This window comes from Pelobates fuscus, chromosome 8, assembly GCF_036172605.1.
Source record: "Pelobates fuscus isolate aPelFus1 chromosome 8, aPelFus1.pri, whole genome shotgun sequence".
Classification (NCBI taxonomy): Eukaryota; Metazoa; Chordata; class Amphibia; order Anura; family Pelobatidae; genus Pelobates; species Pelobates fuscus.
In genome coordinates, this window is record NC_086324.1 from 92536799 (window position 1) to 92554013 (window position 17215).

The window sequence follows — 17215 nt, forward strand, 5'->3', positions numbered from 1 at the left end:
TATGCTTGAGGATTCCTGTTGGGGCACCCAATACTTATTTGTATTACTATAATGCACTGCAAAAACACACACAAAAAATACAAATAAAAAAAAACAATATTACACAAAGTATATTATATATTTAAAAAGTAATTTGCAGAAACTCTGTCATTATATGTATTTGATTTTTTTTATCTGATGTGTTCCTTTATAAATCAATATATCTATCTATCCATCTCTATCTATCTATCTATCTATCTATCTATCTATCTATCTATCTATCTATCTATCTATCTATCTATCTATCTATCTATCTATCTATCTATCTATCTTACCATTTAAAAAACAAACATTCAAGTTACCAGTAAACAAGAACCTAATGCAGCAGGTAAGGTTCTGTGACGCACTGCTGGTTATTCACGAAGATCGCTTACTCTGACACCGCTCCTAACCCACAAAATGGCCGCAAAACTACATAGCGGCGACATTTTTTTTTTTGGATTCGCCCCGAGCTTGATCCTCTGTCCTTAGTAACCGCCAGTCCCGTGTATTAACTGCACCACACATTCATGTCTTTGGCTTCCTTAGCGACAGGGCATAAACAATACAGTGCCTGACACACAACACGGACAGACGACGAATACTAAGAGGATTTCATGTTCTATAAAAGAAATCTAGGATTCTAGGGGAACTACTGCTCGGCCATGGATCAGGTACATTATGATAGTGTTGGTATTAAAACCAGCAAACTATTTACACCAGGCTATAACCTGCACTTCAAATCTCTGCCACCTCCTCAGCTGTCAACTTCAAGATTGAAACTTATTTCGGTTCGTTTTTTTTTTTTAAAGCAGGTTTAAAAGTTGACGTAATAATGTACTCGCATTTATTACAGAAATCGATGGGGTTTTTTTTTTGCTTTTATTCTTCATTTGAAGAAAAAATGGGTGAACTTTCACTTTATAATAAATTAGAAAATACACTGTGAATTTGTTATTCAATAATATTGTAATGTAGATATTAATATGAACGACTGTATAATATGCAAGGGTTGTGTTGCTTACTTTGCTATGTAGGACTTTATTACTGGTTTAACCCCTTAGTTACTGCAATACCGAAATTCTGGGCAATGGTGGCTGAGGCTTTTTTTTTTTTTTTTTTGCTATCAGGGTTATTCACTAAAATGAGAATCCAAAGTGAATTTCAAATAAAAGGTCACATTTATCTGACTTAGAGAATGTTTCCAGCTTGAAATAACAAACAAACAACAGGGTGCGCCAGAGACAAAGGATGAAAGCCAAAATTTGGAAGATAAAATAATACAATAAGAAAATCTACAATCAATCGTATTGCAATATAAAATAAGATAAAACCAGTGAAATAAATACAAAGAATGTTGGCTATTCTGTGCTTAGAATTTGGAAGTCACTCTGAATTCTCATTTTAGTGAATAGCCCTGTATGTGTTTATTCCACTGTAGTTTTCCAGTTTCCTTTTAAAGCGGCATTGCCACCGCTGGGGACTGTGCCGAATACGCAAAGATCCACGACACTGACATCGCCGCTGGGGCTCTGGTGGCTGGGGGGCAGGTAAAGGTGAGATTTACTTACCTGAATCTCTCCCTCGTGGGCGCCTCCATTTTGATCTGGCACGTCCTCTTTGGGCTGACTTTACTGCTGTACTCTTGAGCAAGCACGAGAGTACAAAATTGAGGTCTATGGAGGATCCCACGAGACCATGGCATCCTCCATGGATACAACCAATCCCCTGCAGCCATCACTGTTGTAGGGAATTACACATACACGCCGCCATGAAAAGTCAGGCTGAGGAGAAATACTGAGATAAAGTAGTCCCTACTTTGTCTCTGTATGTCTAGACTGGGTTGAAATTTCATAAAATAAATTAGGTCCAGGCACTCAAGATTGATAAAATAAATTGGGTTCAGGCAGTGAATTTACGTGAAATTCCAACACAGTTAACTGATTATTTCATAAAGAATTTTATTAAACACTAATTTTTCAAGGTGGTGACATTGCCGCTTTACGTGAACCCATACACGTTCATTTTATCTCCTGACCAACCTCTGCCAAATCTGCGGTTCTTTATTTAAATTGATGTGCATCACTTTGAGATAGCTGTCTCATTCAAGCATGTTATCTTTTAATGAGACAGTTGCCTAACTACTCTGCAGGCTGAAAAAGCAGTTATTTATTCATTTATAGTAAGTTTATAAACATTTAATGCATACTTTTCAAAGTATTTCTTATTTCATATTGGTTTGTTTATTTGTTCAAAATTGTTTGCTTGCTGGTTTAAAGAAATGTGTATTTCCCAACGTTGTTAAGACACCAAATATGTATTCTGCTACTGTCCTCAAGTATAGCAATACCCCAGATGTAGAACTTTGTCAAATTTCTGAGACCTTATAGAGTCAAATTCCAGACATGCGAGTCTCAGTTTTCAAAAACACAGGTTTCTCCAGCTGATTTACTTGTCCCTTGTCACTTTTTGGAGGAAATAGTAGCAGCCAGGTATACAGAATCCCAGAATCAGGACCGTCCTGCTGAAAGCAGTACTGTTGAGAGGACTGAGTTTCTTAATGGAGGCACCTAGGCTGGGTGAGGTTAATGGGCATAACTATTGCTAGGGACAGCTGGCCCTGCTGTTGCCTGCCTTGAGGGACCTTGACATTGCTGATTCTATGATGCCCCGCTAAGGGATAGCCTGATCTTGCTGAACCAGGAAAGACAGTGTATCTGAAAGCACTTTTAATGGCTGATGTTTGAGGTAAAATGGCTTTCACAAAGTGTAAAAAAAGTGACTTATCACAAGTTGTAGAAAGCGATTTTTACAAAGTTTATAATGACTCTCTATGGTGGCATCACAAAGGAGTTATTATCTTGGAGTTTACAACTCAACTATAGTCACAGATATAGTCACAGCGTGTAGCCACAATTTTTGCCATGTTAATTTGAATTTACTACAATTTGGAGTTTAGCAAATGTACTGGAACTGAAATCCAAATTGCATAATAGATAAGCTATTAGTTATGAAAAAGGATAACCATTTTAAATCTTTAGTTTAGCTACAGATGTAATAAGATAGCATTATATAAACATATTCGGGTTCATCAACAGAACTATACAAAGGACACAAGGTCACCAATTTAGACTGGAATAATGGAGATTTACAGGGTTATTTAGTAAAGTGAGAATCCAAAATGAATTTCAAATTTAAAGTCAAAGTAGCCTGGAAGTCAAAGTCAAAATAACTGTAAACTGTCAGGTATGTTTTTAGTTTCGCTACACTGGCATTGCATTTGAAATTCACTTTGAATTCACTTCAAATTTTCACTTTAGTGAATAACTGAGTTTTTTTCAATCTGTAAATAGCAACTGGATGACTTTTTGCAAAGACAAAATATTCAGGGATACAATTTTTAATATGTGGGGTAACAGCTTCTTGATCCAATCCCTGTTTCCTAGTTTGTTTCAAAAGTGTAAAGTGCTATAAACTGGATGGTCTGGGCTTCTTTCGGATCAACAGCAAAAACAAATGTGTAACTTTGACTATAGAGTTGCAACTCAGTTTTCAGTTCACTGCAGTGGAAGGGCTGGCAAGGGAAGGATGTGGGCAATTCTCATGAGCATACATGGATTGAGGGCTCTAGCTTAACACCAACTGTGCTGGTTTTGGCAGGACAGCCCTGACTATCCAGTCCTGTCCCTGGTGTTTCGCTTTGGGGAGCACATTATTGGAAAAAGCTTGTCCTTTGATCAGGGCACTGAAACAGTTCACCCTGTGGTGTCTGCCCTCAGTGGCCTTGCTTTACATTATTGACATACAGCCTGGCACGCAGTCAGGCCAGGCTGACCTGCCAGTAATTTGGAAGGGCCCACATTTTTGGCGGAGCCAGTGACATGACCGTGTCACTGGATCACCAACTTTACTCCCCTCCCTTAGGCATCACACTTCTTAGCAGTGTGTGTGTGATATTCTTGCTAGCCCTATAGTGTATTGGTTTGTCCATGGGCTGTAAACTGTCAATGTTCTTTAGGCAGTGCACTCAAATATTTCCTAATGGACTACTGTATTCTTGGTATATTCAGGCTACCAAACAATGACTAGTGTGTATGATGTCCATAGAGATATTAAGAGTGAAATGAAACAGTGCTCATTATGTTAAAATTACAGTATTCAACCCTCATTCAAAATTAGGTTTATTGTCAAAATTTTCAGCTGTTTGCATTGAACAAATCAGACAAAATTGAAATAGCTCAACACTTCAAATGGTTACCCCAAATTCAACTGAAAATGCAACTTATAATGACATCTCCAGTCTCAAAAATATTCACTCCTCTGCATAGAATCCCTCAAAACAGCACAAATATGCAAAACAGATGTCGTACAGTACAAATATGCAAAACAGATGTTGTCGCAAGGACACCTGATGCAACTATCCAAGGGCTTCATTAGTTGCACCAGGTGTGCTTGAACTGGAACACTTGAAATACCTGAATTGGCTTGGGGTTTGTTGAGTGTCATGTTTGACTGCATGTTAGAAATAGGGCATGAGATGTGCAAAACAGTTTTCAGTTCACCCAGCTTTGTATTCAACACCAAAATGTTTAGTGAATTAACTCCTTAACAGTGAGCAGTGAACAATTATTTCTAACACTGAATTATAGTGACTTAAAATGGAATTGCAATATATAAACTATTATAGTGGAGTTTTTTTCCAAATCAGCTTTTTTATCTACATTTTGCAGATCAGTTTTTAATTCACTACAACTCATTGTTAGGATGCGGTAAAATGATTAAAAAAATAAATAAATAAAAAGGGACAAAACCCAACAATATTAAGAAAAACAATATGTATTTCATTTAATTGAGTTGACATTGTCTCACCTAGTGGATACAAAGTGTATATTGCCAGAGAAGCATATATTTTCTGGTTAAACTTTCTCAAATCCGATTAAGGAAATAATTTGTCAAGTTTATTCACGAATCCCTGAATTTTTGCTAGATTTTTAACATTCTGTGAAAATGACTGAATTTGGACCAGACTGGCAATTCTAATATTTACTTAAGCCAAATCTGGTAGAAATACCGAATCTGCACCCTTTGGTTGGATGCCTTCATTCTCAACTTTCAAATCTATGCTTTTCACATCAGAATCATATAGAAAGGATAGAATTTGGGCATTTACAAAGCACTGATTGTAAAGCAATTCACTACCAAATGCATCGTATAGGATCCAAACTATTGCTTGTGGTGCCAGAGGGCAAATAGTTAAGAAATATGATGTGCTGTTGGGGATCTACCATTTGCCCATCCTTGCAGAGTTGTATTTGTGAGAAGTGTTTGTGCAGTTGAATGTAAGCATGTTGTTGTATAGAGTATGTGTCTGTGTGAATGTAGGGGTGTATTTGTATGTACCATTGACACTGGACTGCAGTGGTGTACTTCTGCGTTTGCGTTTGAATGCAGGGGTGTGTTTGTATGTATTGTTGCATTTAAAATTGTTTTGTTGATGTTTGAATGAAGGATTGTATTTGTATATCATTTTAGTACTTGAATGCAGTGGTCTGTTTGTATGTAATGTTGTGTTTGATTGCATGTGTGTGTTTGCATGCAGTGTTGGTGTTTCATTGCTGGGATGTATGCACATATACACATACACTGTCAAATACATACATACATATATATACACACAGATACGCATACATTGACACACATACATTGACACATACACTCTAACACACACACATACATACACATGTTTAAACAATATGTATAATTTATACATACAATATGTTTTAATATTTTTAGCCACCCTCCTGTTAAAATGCTTTTTCAGTGCAGGAGGGTGTTTCCTTGGGTTCTGCTGGTGCCTGAGGCTGATGGGAGTGTGGGGCTGTAAAACACACTCCTTGCTGCATCTTTCTCCCATCCTACCTGTACTACCGCCTCCTCTTCTCCGATTCTGCCTCTCACGCAGTTCTCTCTATTTGGGAGGACGTGACAGGCTTTTACTTCCTCCCAGCATCAGCAATACCACAGGGACATGGCCGCACTGTTAAAGGGCATTAGCACCCGAACAGGTCTCTGCCCCATTGTTAATTTAAGTGATGGTTACAGTTGGCTGGTTGCTTACCACTTAGTAGATATTCCCCCACCCACCCACTGCTCTGTCGATGGGGAATAAGAGAGGTTTTAAACCTCCTTATGGTTCGGTGGTTTTTTATATTGATACCCTTAGACTTTTATTATTATTATTTTTTTACTTTTTACCATGGCAGCTGACTACCACGTGCTGACCAGCCTCCACATAACTTAGCCCACATGTCTAAATGCTACGAACAATGTCCAGATTTTCCAGTCCAAATGTCCCCAACTGAAACGTGATGGTTTTGTCCTATTCAATACTGGGCCATTTAGACTTTAGTGAAAAATCCTGTTTGTATTGCACCAGAAAAATGCCTTACACATTCATGACCACAAGATGGGGATCACATCCTTCTGATAACTTTCTAAAGCTGTGGTATTGGACTAAGGCACATAACCGGAGACAATATCCCACTGATTTTCCATAGCCTCGTTCTACAAGGCTGACAGATTACTCACACCTGGAACAGGATGTCAAAAGCTAAGCCTTTCATATATATATAAAAAAAAGGCAGAGTATTACATTAAATAAAAGATAATATGAGTTACAGATGATTTCCATTGTCTTATTCAGTAGTGTAGTGGTCATTAACCACCAACTAATATTTAAAAGTATATAATTGTAGAAAGTAGACTCCCCCGGGATTTAAACCTTTTAAATTACATAGTTGTTCAAGTTGTTCTCGTGATGTCTAGCATGAAAGGTCACCATCACAAGGTTAATGGTAATATAAATCGTGTTCCCTATTACATTAAAGACTGAAGGTTACCGAGTGCCAAGAAACAGTTATTAGAAATGTGTGTAATTAAACCGTAATGTGTGAGTTTCATAAAACTACCACTAAGTGGACATTTAGGTATTGTGCACTGGTTTATTTATGGTGTTATTGATTGCACTAGTTATAGTTTAGTTACAGTGGTTATTTGTTCTTTAATTGGTTTATATTGAGAAATGAGGTGTTTGTGATGTTTGTTCTGCTTGCTACATTTTTACCCAGTAGATTTGTACCTTATAGCCCTATTCCCTTGAACCTCTGACACACCTCTACGTATTGACTTGTTAAGTTCTAAATAAAAAAAGAAAGCACGTGTTGAGGTATTTATTGTTTGTTAGAAAAGCATTTTCAAGTTCTATGAGGTCTTAAATTCAATGTTTCTTGTTAAAGGGACTCTCCAGTGCCAGGAAAACATATCTGTTTTCCTGTCACTGCAGGTTCCTGCAGACCCCCCATCCCAAGTTGCTGAAGAGGTTAAAACCCCTTCAGTGACTTACCTGAACCCAGCGCCGATGTCCCTCAGCGCTGGGTCAGTCTCCGCCCATGCTCCTCCCCGCCAATGTCAGCTGCGTGCGCTCATTAGACCTCCCTATAGGTAAGCATTACTCAATGCTTTCCTATGGGGATTCCGGCTACGCTGGAGGTCCTTATGCATAGTGTGAGGACGTCCAGCATCGTTTAAAACACTTTTGGGGTTTTAAGAACCCGGAAGTCCCTCTAGTGGCTGTCTATCAGTCTCCGCCCATGCCCCTCCCCCGCCAATGTCAGCTGCATGCGCTCATTAGACCTCCCCATAGGTAAGCATTACTCAATGCTTTCCTATGGGGATTCCGGCTACGCTGGAGGTTGTGGGGATATTTATGGGATAATAATAGTAAACAGTTGAGAATTGCCCACTATTTCAATTCTCAGATCCCAAAGATCGTTATCGTGTAAGTGAAATGTATTCCATATAAATTAAATCACAATTTGTTATAAAAATAGATACAATTTATTGTGACAATTTAAATAATAATAATATGTAACATGCGTGATAATAATCAATGAATATTCAGTATAACATGAGTATGCAATACAAATGGCAATGCATTCCACTGGCTAACATAGCAATTGTCAAGACAATGATTTATGATGGGCTTCACTGAGACAAAGAAAAAGTTTCACACAGTTTGCAGCATAAAGCCATAAAACTTTAGCTGACAGTTAAAATAACCCTTTCAATGCTGGCTAGACCTCCTAAGTAATTAAGACCTATTCTCATGTAATTTTAAATAAAATAACAATTAAACCAGTTCATTAGTCACTTCCTGGAACCATCCAATAAGAGTAATCTACCATGTTCTATAAGCAGAATTTTAACTTGCCTAAACAGATATTTTATCTTATTTTAGAGCAAATCAATACACCTGGATAAATATCACGATATGCTAACATGTGATATGCTATTAGAAAATTTTAATTAATTTAGATTAATTAAATGAAACCAGTATAATTACCAGTTGAGTAGATATTTTCATCAGATTAGTAGGTATTCTCAGGAATTTGAATGTCATGGGTCTCTTTCTCTGTCTCCTGACTTAGCCTGCTTCCAACTCTTTGCCCCCGACTGCTCACTTTCTTGCTTTCTCTGCATACCTTCTCTGCATCCCTTTTTTTTTTTAAAGGGAAAATTCACTGTTCGTCACTAGATGACAGACCAATAGAAAACTAGAGGTGTGGTTACCTTCCAGATAACAATGTAAGTATTTGGTCTATAGAGGGCAGTCTCGTCCCACTAAACATACCTATCCAGGAAAGAGTTAACTTTTCCTGGTGGCTATTTTGACGTCATTTACCTTATCTTTATAGTTGTCTTTAACTTAAGTTTTCTGTCATTTCAAAGAGTTTCCTTGAATTTTCTTCACACTATGTGTCTCCAATTCCTGCTGTAATTTCTACTATGACAGTTCGTAAACTTAGTCTCACCTTTCACTACAATGGGAATCTTGTAAAATTTAGAAAGTAAAATTAATTACTAAGTCTTATCTGGTCACTGGTGTCTGGCTTTCTTGTGTGAAGCTAACATTAAGAAGAGTATTCCATCCCCCTTCTCTGTTAGACTCATTGTATCACTTGGTTTGTTTATACAAAGCATTCCTTAGCTTCTGGCAAAGTGGTTAGTTTTACAGAAAGGATAGAAATCTTGTGTCTTTTGTTAGCTTGAAAATAACAAAATGGAGTCTGCTCTGTTTCAGAGTGACTCTGACAATATACATTTTAATTTCTATCATAGCACAAAATGTCTGCCGATATAAATACCCTGACAAGGTCCTCATGCATAGTGTGAGGACGTCCAGCATCGTTTAAAACACTTTTGGGGTTTTAAGAACCCGGAAGTCCCTCTAGTGGCTGCCTGATAGACAGCCACTAGAGGAGGACATAACCCTGCAAGGCAAATATTGCAGTTTATAAAAACTGCAATAATTAAACTTGCAGGGTTAAGGGTGATGGGAGTTGGCACCCAGACCACTCCAATGGGCAGAAGTGGTCTGGGTGCCTGGAGTGTCCCTTTAATTGTTGATAAAAACCTATTTGACAAGATTGTGATTGCAAGAACTTCAAATGTCTAAAGCAGGGCTTGACAAACCGTCATGCCGACCTAGACATGTCAGCTGTCAACTAGTGCCCAGATTATTGTCTCTGCTGCAGGGCCATTTAAACATAAAGACTACAGGAGCAGCTGCTACAACCCCATACTATTAAAATAGTTGTTCTGGTACAAAGAGACTGCCCCTGCAGTCTCTGCAATCCAAATACTTCTCATGCTTTTATGAGCATATTCTGATTGAAGCCACTACTACACATGCGCAACTGCCTTCCAATTATTTCCTACGGGGAAGCATTGGATTGTCTGAGATCAGTAATAATGGTGTAAAGAGCACAGCGGAACTGGAGCTTTCAGGGGACTAAAGGTAAGTAAAATGTATTTATTTCATTGATGTGATAATAGTAAAAGTGATGTAGAAAGAGTTGGATTGTGATTGCTTGGAAATCAGCTATTAACATGTCAATAACTATTGGAAGAGTATTATACTTTACCTATGTATTTTTGTATTTGGAAATCAAAGTATTATAATGAAAAAAATACCCATTACATTACTTTATTATAAACATGCCTATATTAATTCTGATTTTATACATTTTTTTAACAGCCTTCAAGACCCACCAAAGCGAAATTACCAAAGACTTCGTTAGGATTTTTACCACCACTGCCTGAGGTAGCAATGGATTTAAGATCATTACATTTCATATAATCAGAAGCTGTATTCATTTCTATAATGTCACAGAGGAAAGCAGTGAGAATTGTGCAAAATTCTAAGTGAATTTAAAATGTAAGGACAAAGTAACCGAATTGAGACCATAGCTGACTTGCAAATGTTTCCAGTTTCGGTATTTTGGCCTTAAATTTAAAATTTGCTTTGAATTCAATATAAATTCCTGCCAATTCTCAATTTAGTAAACAAACCTGTTTGAATTCACTTTGAATTCCCAGAAATTCTCACTGTGGGAGAATAATGTAACATATTAAGAACACTTAGTTTATACCCAAAACACTTTTGAAAGCTATGGAAACATATTTGAAAATAGATATTAACATTATTAAATAATTAAATACTGTATATATTACATATTATATAACAAAAAAGAAAAAATAAATATTGTTGTGGTATAAATAATTTCAATAAAGTGATTTTTTGATCCTGTCCAGGGGAGGTCTGCAGATTTAAAATAGTTATTTATTTCTGGGATAAGCTCTACAAATTTTGGTGAATTATACAGTCTTCATGTGAGATCCTACATTCTATTTTACACATGAGCTTGCTGGAAGGGTACCGTGCCTTATGCCAACATTAGCTGTCAGTTAACAGAACTGTAATCCCTTCACAGCTCTGAGCAAAGAGATAAGCAGAATGTACAGGTAGATCTTTAGAGTATGCCTGCAAGTCATAAAATAAACATTCTGTTGTGGACAGAATATTAACTTTAGTAAAATGTCTATTTACTCTGTGCATCTGTGCTCATTATTCATTCACTGTGTTAACCTGGCTGCTAGAGTAACTGCTCCTCCTCCCATAATTATGCATGTGACGTATTTCTGTCTTCATAAGGGGCTCCCGCCCCCTGATTAAAGCATTCCTGAGTTTTTCACCAACCTGAAACTTTGTGTCTGGTGTGAATTACTTTAGGAAGCGTGCACGAAACATATAACCAATTTAGACAGGGGCAGACATACAAAGCACTTTAGTAAGACACATTGTGCTACCAGTGTTTGGCTGTGGAGATTTCTTGGAGATTTTATACACTCATTAGCAAGTTAAGCTGAAATTGCTTGAAGTCAGTAATTAGTAGGGATGTCCACATATATTTGGCCATATAGTGTACATATCCTGTATACTTGAATAATGGGGGAAATAACTTGTCAAAACAACTATGTCTTAGAATGATTATTCTTTTTTTATCTTAAGGTCACCTCAAAACCTCCATGGAAAAACACTCCATCTTTTTTCCTTGAACGAGATGTAAAAAAGGACGAGCAGAAAGATGTTAATGAACTTTTTGACGTGAAACCCAGTAAGATTAGATTTTTATCTCTTATATTTTTAACTGTACGTTATTATCTTTGTATCTGAAAGTGACATACAAAACTAGATTGTAATGTGTGAGAACTAAAGGTTGGAGGAACAAACAAAGCTTGATGGTGGAAGTTCTGCCTTTTGTCAAATTTGTTAATTTGAGGATTTACCATAGTGTAATTCCAACACAGTCAATATGAGCAGTTCACAAAGTATTATCTTTATTAAATGCTTTACATTTTTTTTTGGTTTAACATTTATATAACAAAGTGTTTTTTTTACTACAGAGTTGGTAGAATTGCCTTCCCATGTGTCACCACGTTTTCATGATGCCAGACCATCTTATTCAAAAATGCAGAGCAGTTATCCCAATCCGAAGAAAAGTCGAGAAAAATTCCGGAGTGCGCTTGTTGATATCACCATGTTGGTTATTCTTTTATTTTTATTTCATTTAGTTTATTAATTATTCACCTTTTGAAATATTCTACATCTTATTCTTTCAACTCCATGCCCACTTTGCTTTTGCAGGTTTCCTAATATTAAAAAAAATAAAAAAAACATTATCTTGGGGACTTTTTACTTTTTAGGTATTGATATTAAAGGGACACTATGGTCACCAAAACAACTATAGCTTAATCAAGCAGTTTTGGTGTATAGAATAGATCATGTCCCTGCAGTCTCGCTGCTCAATTCCTTGCCATTTAGAAGTGTAATCTCCATTCTTCCAGTCTAAATGGGTGACCTTGTTTCCTTTGTATAGTTCTGTTCATGAACAGATTTTAAGACAATGGTTTGTACTGGCCTTGAATATGTTTGTACAGTTCTATCATATCCCATCCGTAGCAATGTTTTACTAAACTAAACATTTAACATACACAAATACACTACCTGATGAGGTTATAGTCCACTACAGTTACTTCTGGCCAGAAAGTCACTCCCTACAGTAAAAAAAAATCCCAAAAGACTGTACTTCTTTCATCTGCTTCTTCTCTCTGAATCTCCTCTATGGCACCTGCCTCCCAAAAGGCTTTGCTTTTCCTCTTCTTTGTTTCTTCACTCTGGACCCCCCCTTTCATATTTTGCTTTCTGTACAGATGGGTAAAATTTTTAAATTTCTTAAATTATTGTTTCTTACTTTTTTAATATGGGATTAACTTTCCATTTGTCCTGATATTTCATCTCTGTTAGACAATTTCGCATATAATCAAAACATCTTTTTTTTTTTTTTGGCAAAGGGAGTCTTACCCAGCTCCATCTACTATGAAATCGTTTGTTTTTATTGGTAGCCAATAAATAAGAAGGAAAGACAACCCTACAAACCTTGGGGTAGAATTCTTATATATGAACATATTTAATAAATACATATAACATGGAGGTCACTCAGTCCTTTAAAAAAAAGAAATCATTGTTCATTTCTCACATATCACAAAAATGTGACAAATGGCTTTAGTGGAGACATTAAATGGCTGTCTTAACATAGTGATAATGTGTATGGCAGGAAGTTTCCTTGGACATGACACCTGCATTTGTTTTGCTCATTTGTTGTTACTTCCTGTTTTTCAACTGCTGGGGATTAAATTCCCAGCATTCATTGTTTAATGCACTGTAACCACAAAAAGAAAATCAAAATATATTTACAGTACAACACCATCACACTTTCTTTTTGTAGGGTAAATGTATATTTTACATTATAAATAAAATATGACTCACTTATTTTTCAGGCAAAGAGATGTTGCTACAATCCAGTCGTTTCAGCTTGATCCCACTAATCAGCCACAAGCAAAGCCATCTTCTTTGGAAAAAGATATTTTGGTAAATAGAGTATTTCTCTTGCATTAATTCTTCTGGATTTTCAATCCAGGCAGTTCAGACTAGCATGGCTTTATGAGGAGAGCATGGATTTCTGGAAGTTGTAGTTTATTTATTATCTCTTTACTTGTGAATGCTGTTAGATGAACTCCAACTCCCAGAATCCTTTGCTGTATTTCCTGATGACTTGAAGAACTGTGTTACTGAGGAAACACTACAGGTTTGGAAGAGAAGAACAAAACGAGAGCTGTGATATCACATATCCAAATTTGGTAAACTGCAAGAAAGAACTAAACAAAATTTATTTGCAAAAATAATCACTGAAGTTATGAGCTGAAATTTGCATTAAAGTTGATGCCTAAAGTGTCCCTGTAAATAAAGTAGCTGTTCTAGCTGTAAAAAGTGTTACCTATATTCTCATTCAATCATCTTCCATTCATTTTCTAGCGGTACAATTATTACATAAGACATGGTATTGACAAAGAACATATTGCACCAATGGAGAACTTGTGGCTAGAAAATATTTTAAATTTGGTTCCCAAACGTCTGAAGGTTTACAAGGAGACCATTGATGGCCTTTTAGATGAAGTGGAAGAAGATTATCTAATTGGCGTCAAGAAAGCAACTGGTAAAATCTTTGCATCACTTTCTTAAAATATCTGTGTGAGCTGGAAATATTGTGTTCTGTGTAAAAACGTTCACTGTTATCTAATTTCATTTTCATTTTGCTGCTGTAAAAAATTATTTGGAGCATTGATACATTCACTCTCTATATATTTTATGCAGCTCTTCTTTTAATTATACAACACCTGCCTACTTTGAAAAGTCTTTCTAAGTACACATTTGAAAAAACAATACCAATTTAGAATAGGATGCATTAAAAGAACACTCTGGGCACAATAACAACTTCACCAGAATGGAGTTCTTATGGTGTGAGAAGTTCCCAGGCGCTGGCTTACCTTCACAGGCTAAACCATTAAGGAGCAGTTTAACCCAAAAGTCTTTCGTCAGGCACCAGTCAGCTGTGCTCCTCTACTTCCGTTTTAGTCCGAGGCTTCAATCAGGAGTCTCAAGTTTGGAGCTGCTGAGTCAAATCACCCTACCTAAACATTAATATTCACAAAATGGAGTAAAAACGATAAGTAAATTTTTCACTCAAGTTTGTGAACATTGATCTACTAATAGGATGAAAGTGTCAGCTGACACTCTCAGCCTATCAGGAGCACCCAGTCTGAGGCATCTTGATTTAAGCCTCAAACTCAAATGGAAGTGAAGGGGCAGAGCTGACAGTCACCAAACCAGGGACTATGGGAAAAGCACAAAAAGGCATGATGTTCTTAATAAATAGTATTCATATTTTTAAAACTATTGCGTTGTTTAACTAATAGTAACACAAAAATGTGGAAACTGGACAGTTTCTGCAAACAGATTTAATAAGTTATAAAGTAGTGGTAACAGTTTTTTTAAAAAAATTGTATAAATGTAAGCTTTTTTCTTAGGGACCTAATTTATGAGCATGGCATTATACTGGTGTTTAGCTGTGAAAATAGCTAAGTGTAATGTAATAATGTAATATTGTATAGACTCTTTATATTGCCAGAGGAGTTTCCCTTTGACAAAGGTCAGTGCTTCTACAGTAAGCAATGTATTGTTTATATAGGCGTATGTCTATATATAAAAAGTATTTGTACTTTAAGGCAGCGGTTACTCAAGCTAAAAGTTGCATCTTTTCTGACTCTCTTGTAGTTGATTTTGTATTAAAAGACCCACAGGAAAAAGATGAGGATAAGAAAATTGATCTTCTACCCCATCGTATGGAGTAAGAAATGTATTATGTCTGTCTGTCATATTTTAGCATCTATAAAATGAGCAAAATCAGTGGTTCATCTCCAGTTTTTGTTCTTCTTTTGAGCTGTTTGATATTAAATCATGTTTTGCCATATTATTTTACATTTTCTTATAATTTAATTAATCTGAGTGTATATATACGTGTGTGTATTATTTTAGAATACAGATTCTGCCAAAACCTTGGAAAAATTCATTTTTAGAAAACCATGAATTCATAAAGAAGAATTTGAATTCCATTAATCCAGTAATGGCTGCTGTTTTGGATTTGTGGTATTCCTCTTTTACGTAAGTAAACTGCCTACTTTGTATATCTAAGTCTTTTTCTCTAAGACACATGATCTAGATTTACTAAAAAAGTAATGCTCATTAATTTACTATTCCTCAAAACATTTGTATTGATCGGTGATAATGAATGTGAGTCCGGGAAAACTCTATACACAGAGCTACATTCTGGCATTACCAATGCGTTTCACAGTGTTATCAAGCACATTAGTTAGATGAGGGAATATAAGCGAGAGAGGGATGCTTTGAAGAGGATTTCAGCAGAGCTTTTAGAAGTTGACAAACAATGTACAATTACAATTATTTATAATTCCGCAGCGCTGTACAATAGGTAAAACAAACACTAAATTCTAATAAAACATGATTGACATACTGGAACAGCAGGTGAAGCAAGCCTACAAACTTACATTATAAACGATACATATACATAATATATTTAATGAGTCTCATCTCAGTATTCCCGCATCGGATCATTCATGCGTGGAAAAGTGTCTCCAAGAGTAAGCATCATTGTTCCTGGACCTTTCTTTCACTGCAAAGCACCATCACTTCTTTACAAGTTATTTTTAATGCGTTTCTTTGAAATAATAAAAAAGAAAAAAAACCTCATGAACTTAGATTTCTTACTGCTTGTTATACAACCCACTTGTGTTTTTTAAATGGCTTTAATGTTGATTGTTCATTTATTATTAAGGAAACTACGGCTGGTTGATACTGATGAATTTCACAATCGTCAAGACTCAATGGAACTTAGCATCTTTCAAAATCTTGTAATTCGACACATTGATGCCGCCACAGACAAATTACTTTCAAAGTAAGTATGTGACTATCTATAAAGACAATCCTCACCTAGGGACTTGGCTCCAATAATTACCAGTAATAAAGCGTCATTTTAATTGTAATCAATAAAAAGTCTCACTCAATAAGAATAAAGAAGAGAAGAAGTAACCAAATACACAAAATCTAGATCAACATAGTTTGCATCCACTTCGATCAATGAATCTGGAATGGAAAGTAAACTGTAAATTGTCACAGTGTATCTCAGATATTGTTCACACACTGTATCAATCCAAGGAAGATACATTTCTAAGTAGTATACCATGGCTCAAAATGTGTTGAATGTTATTGGGAGTAATAATATTTCCATACTCACGCATAACATTTTTTATCTCCATGCACCCAGGACAGACATAGTTATTCATAAAAGTGAGAATTGTTGGGAATTCAAAGTGAATGCCAAATTAAAGGCCAGTTTTGGGCCTTCAAGTTTAAATTCACTTTAAATTCACTTTGAATTAGCTGCAATTTTGACTTCAGTAAATAGCCTAATTTTGTGGGAAAACTCAGTAGGGAAACTAAAAATAGAAAAAAAGTTGCAGATAATAGCTGCCACCCACATGCCCCTCGTGACCCTGTAGTAAACATACAAGGTGTGACGTGTCCTGTCCATGGTAAAAAGGACACATTTTAGCTGAAAGTAAACCAAAACATTCAAATGTAAAGGGGGAATGGCATGATAGGCTTATCAATTTCCTCTATTTTAAATATTTTACATATGTTAGGGCTTAGTCATGAACATAAATGAAAAGATTTAGGAAAGTTATATTTTTTAAACACATTACACATTACTTTGCACATCATTTACATTTCCCATTTAATTTGTTCTTTAAAGGGACACTCTAAGCACAAAAACACCTTTAGCTTAATTAAAGGTGTTTACTATTTACACTATAACAACCA

The 17215-nt window shown here is 36.0% G+C and overlaps 1 protein-coding gene across 1 annotated transcript in view; it reads left to right on the forward strand.

Moving 5' to 3' along the window:
- Nucleotides 1-615: 615 nt before the first annotated feature.
- DNAH7 (dynein axonemal heavy chain 7) overlaps nucleotides 616-17215 on the forward strand; it is a 261702-nt gene continuing 245102 nt past the window's right edge. The window contains exons 1-9 of the mRNA XM_063430168.1: nucleotides 616-692; nucleotides 10115-10180; nucleotides 11429-11534; nucleotides 11824-11959; nucleotides 13258-13348; nucleotides 13793-13973; nucleotides 15092-15164; nucleotides 15353-15478; nucleotides 16170-16289. Coding sequence (XP_063286238.1) covers nucleotides 684-692; nucleotides 10115-10180; nucleotides 11429-11534; nucleotides 11824-11959; nucleotides 13258-13348; nucleotides 13793-13973; nucleotides 15092-15164; nucleotides 15353-15478; nucleotides 16170-16289 — 908 coding nt within the window. The 5' untranslated portion in view covers nucleotides 616-683. The remainder of the gene's footprint in view (nucleotides 693-10114; nucleotides 10181-11428; nucleotides 11535-11823; nucleotides 11960-13257; nucleotides 13349-13792; nucleotides 13974-15091; nucleotides 15165-15352; nucleotides 15479-16169; nucleotides 16290-17215) is intronic.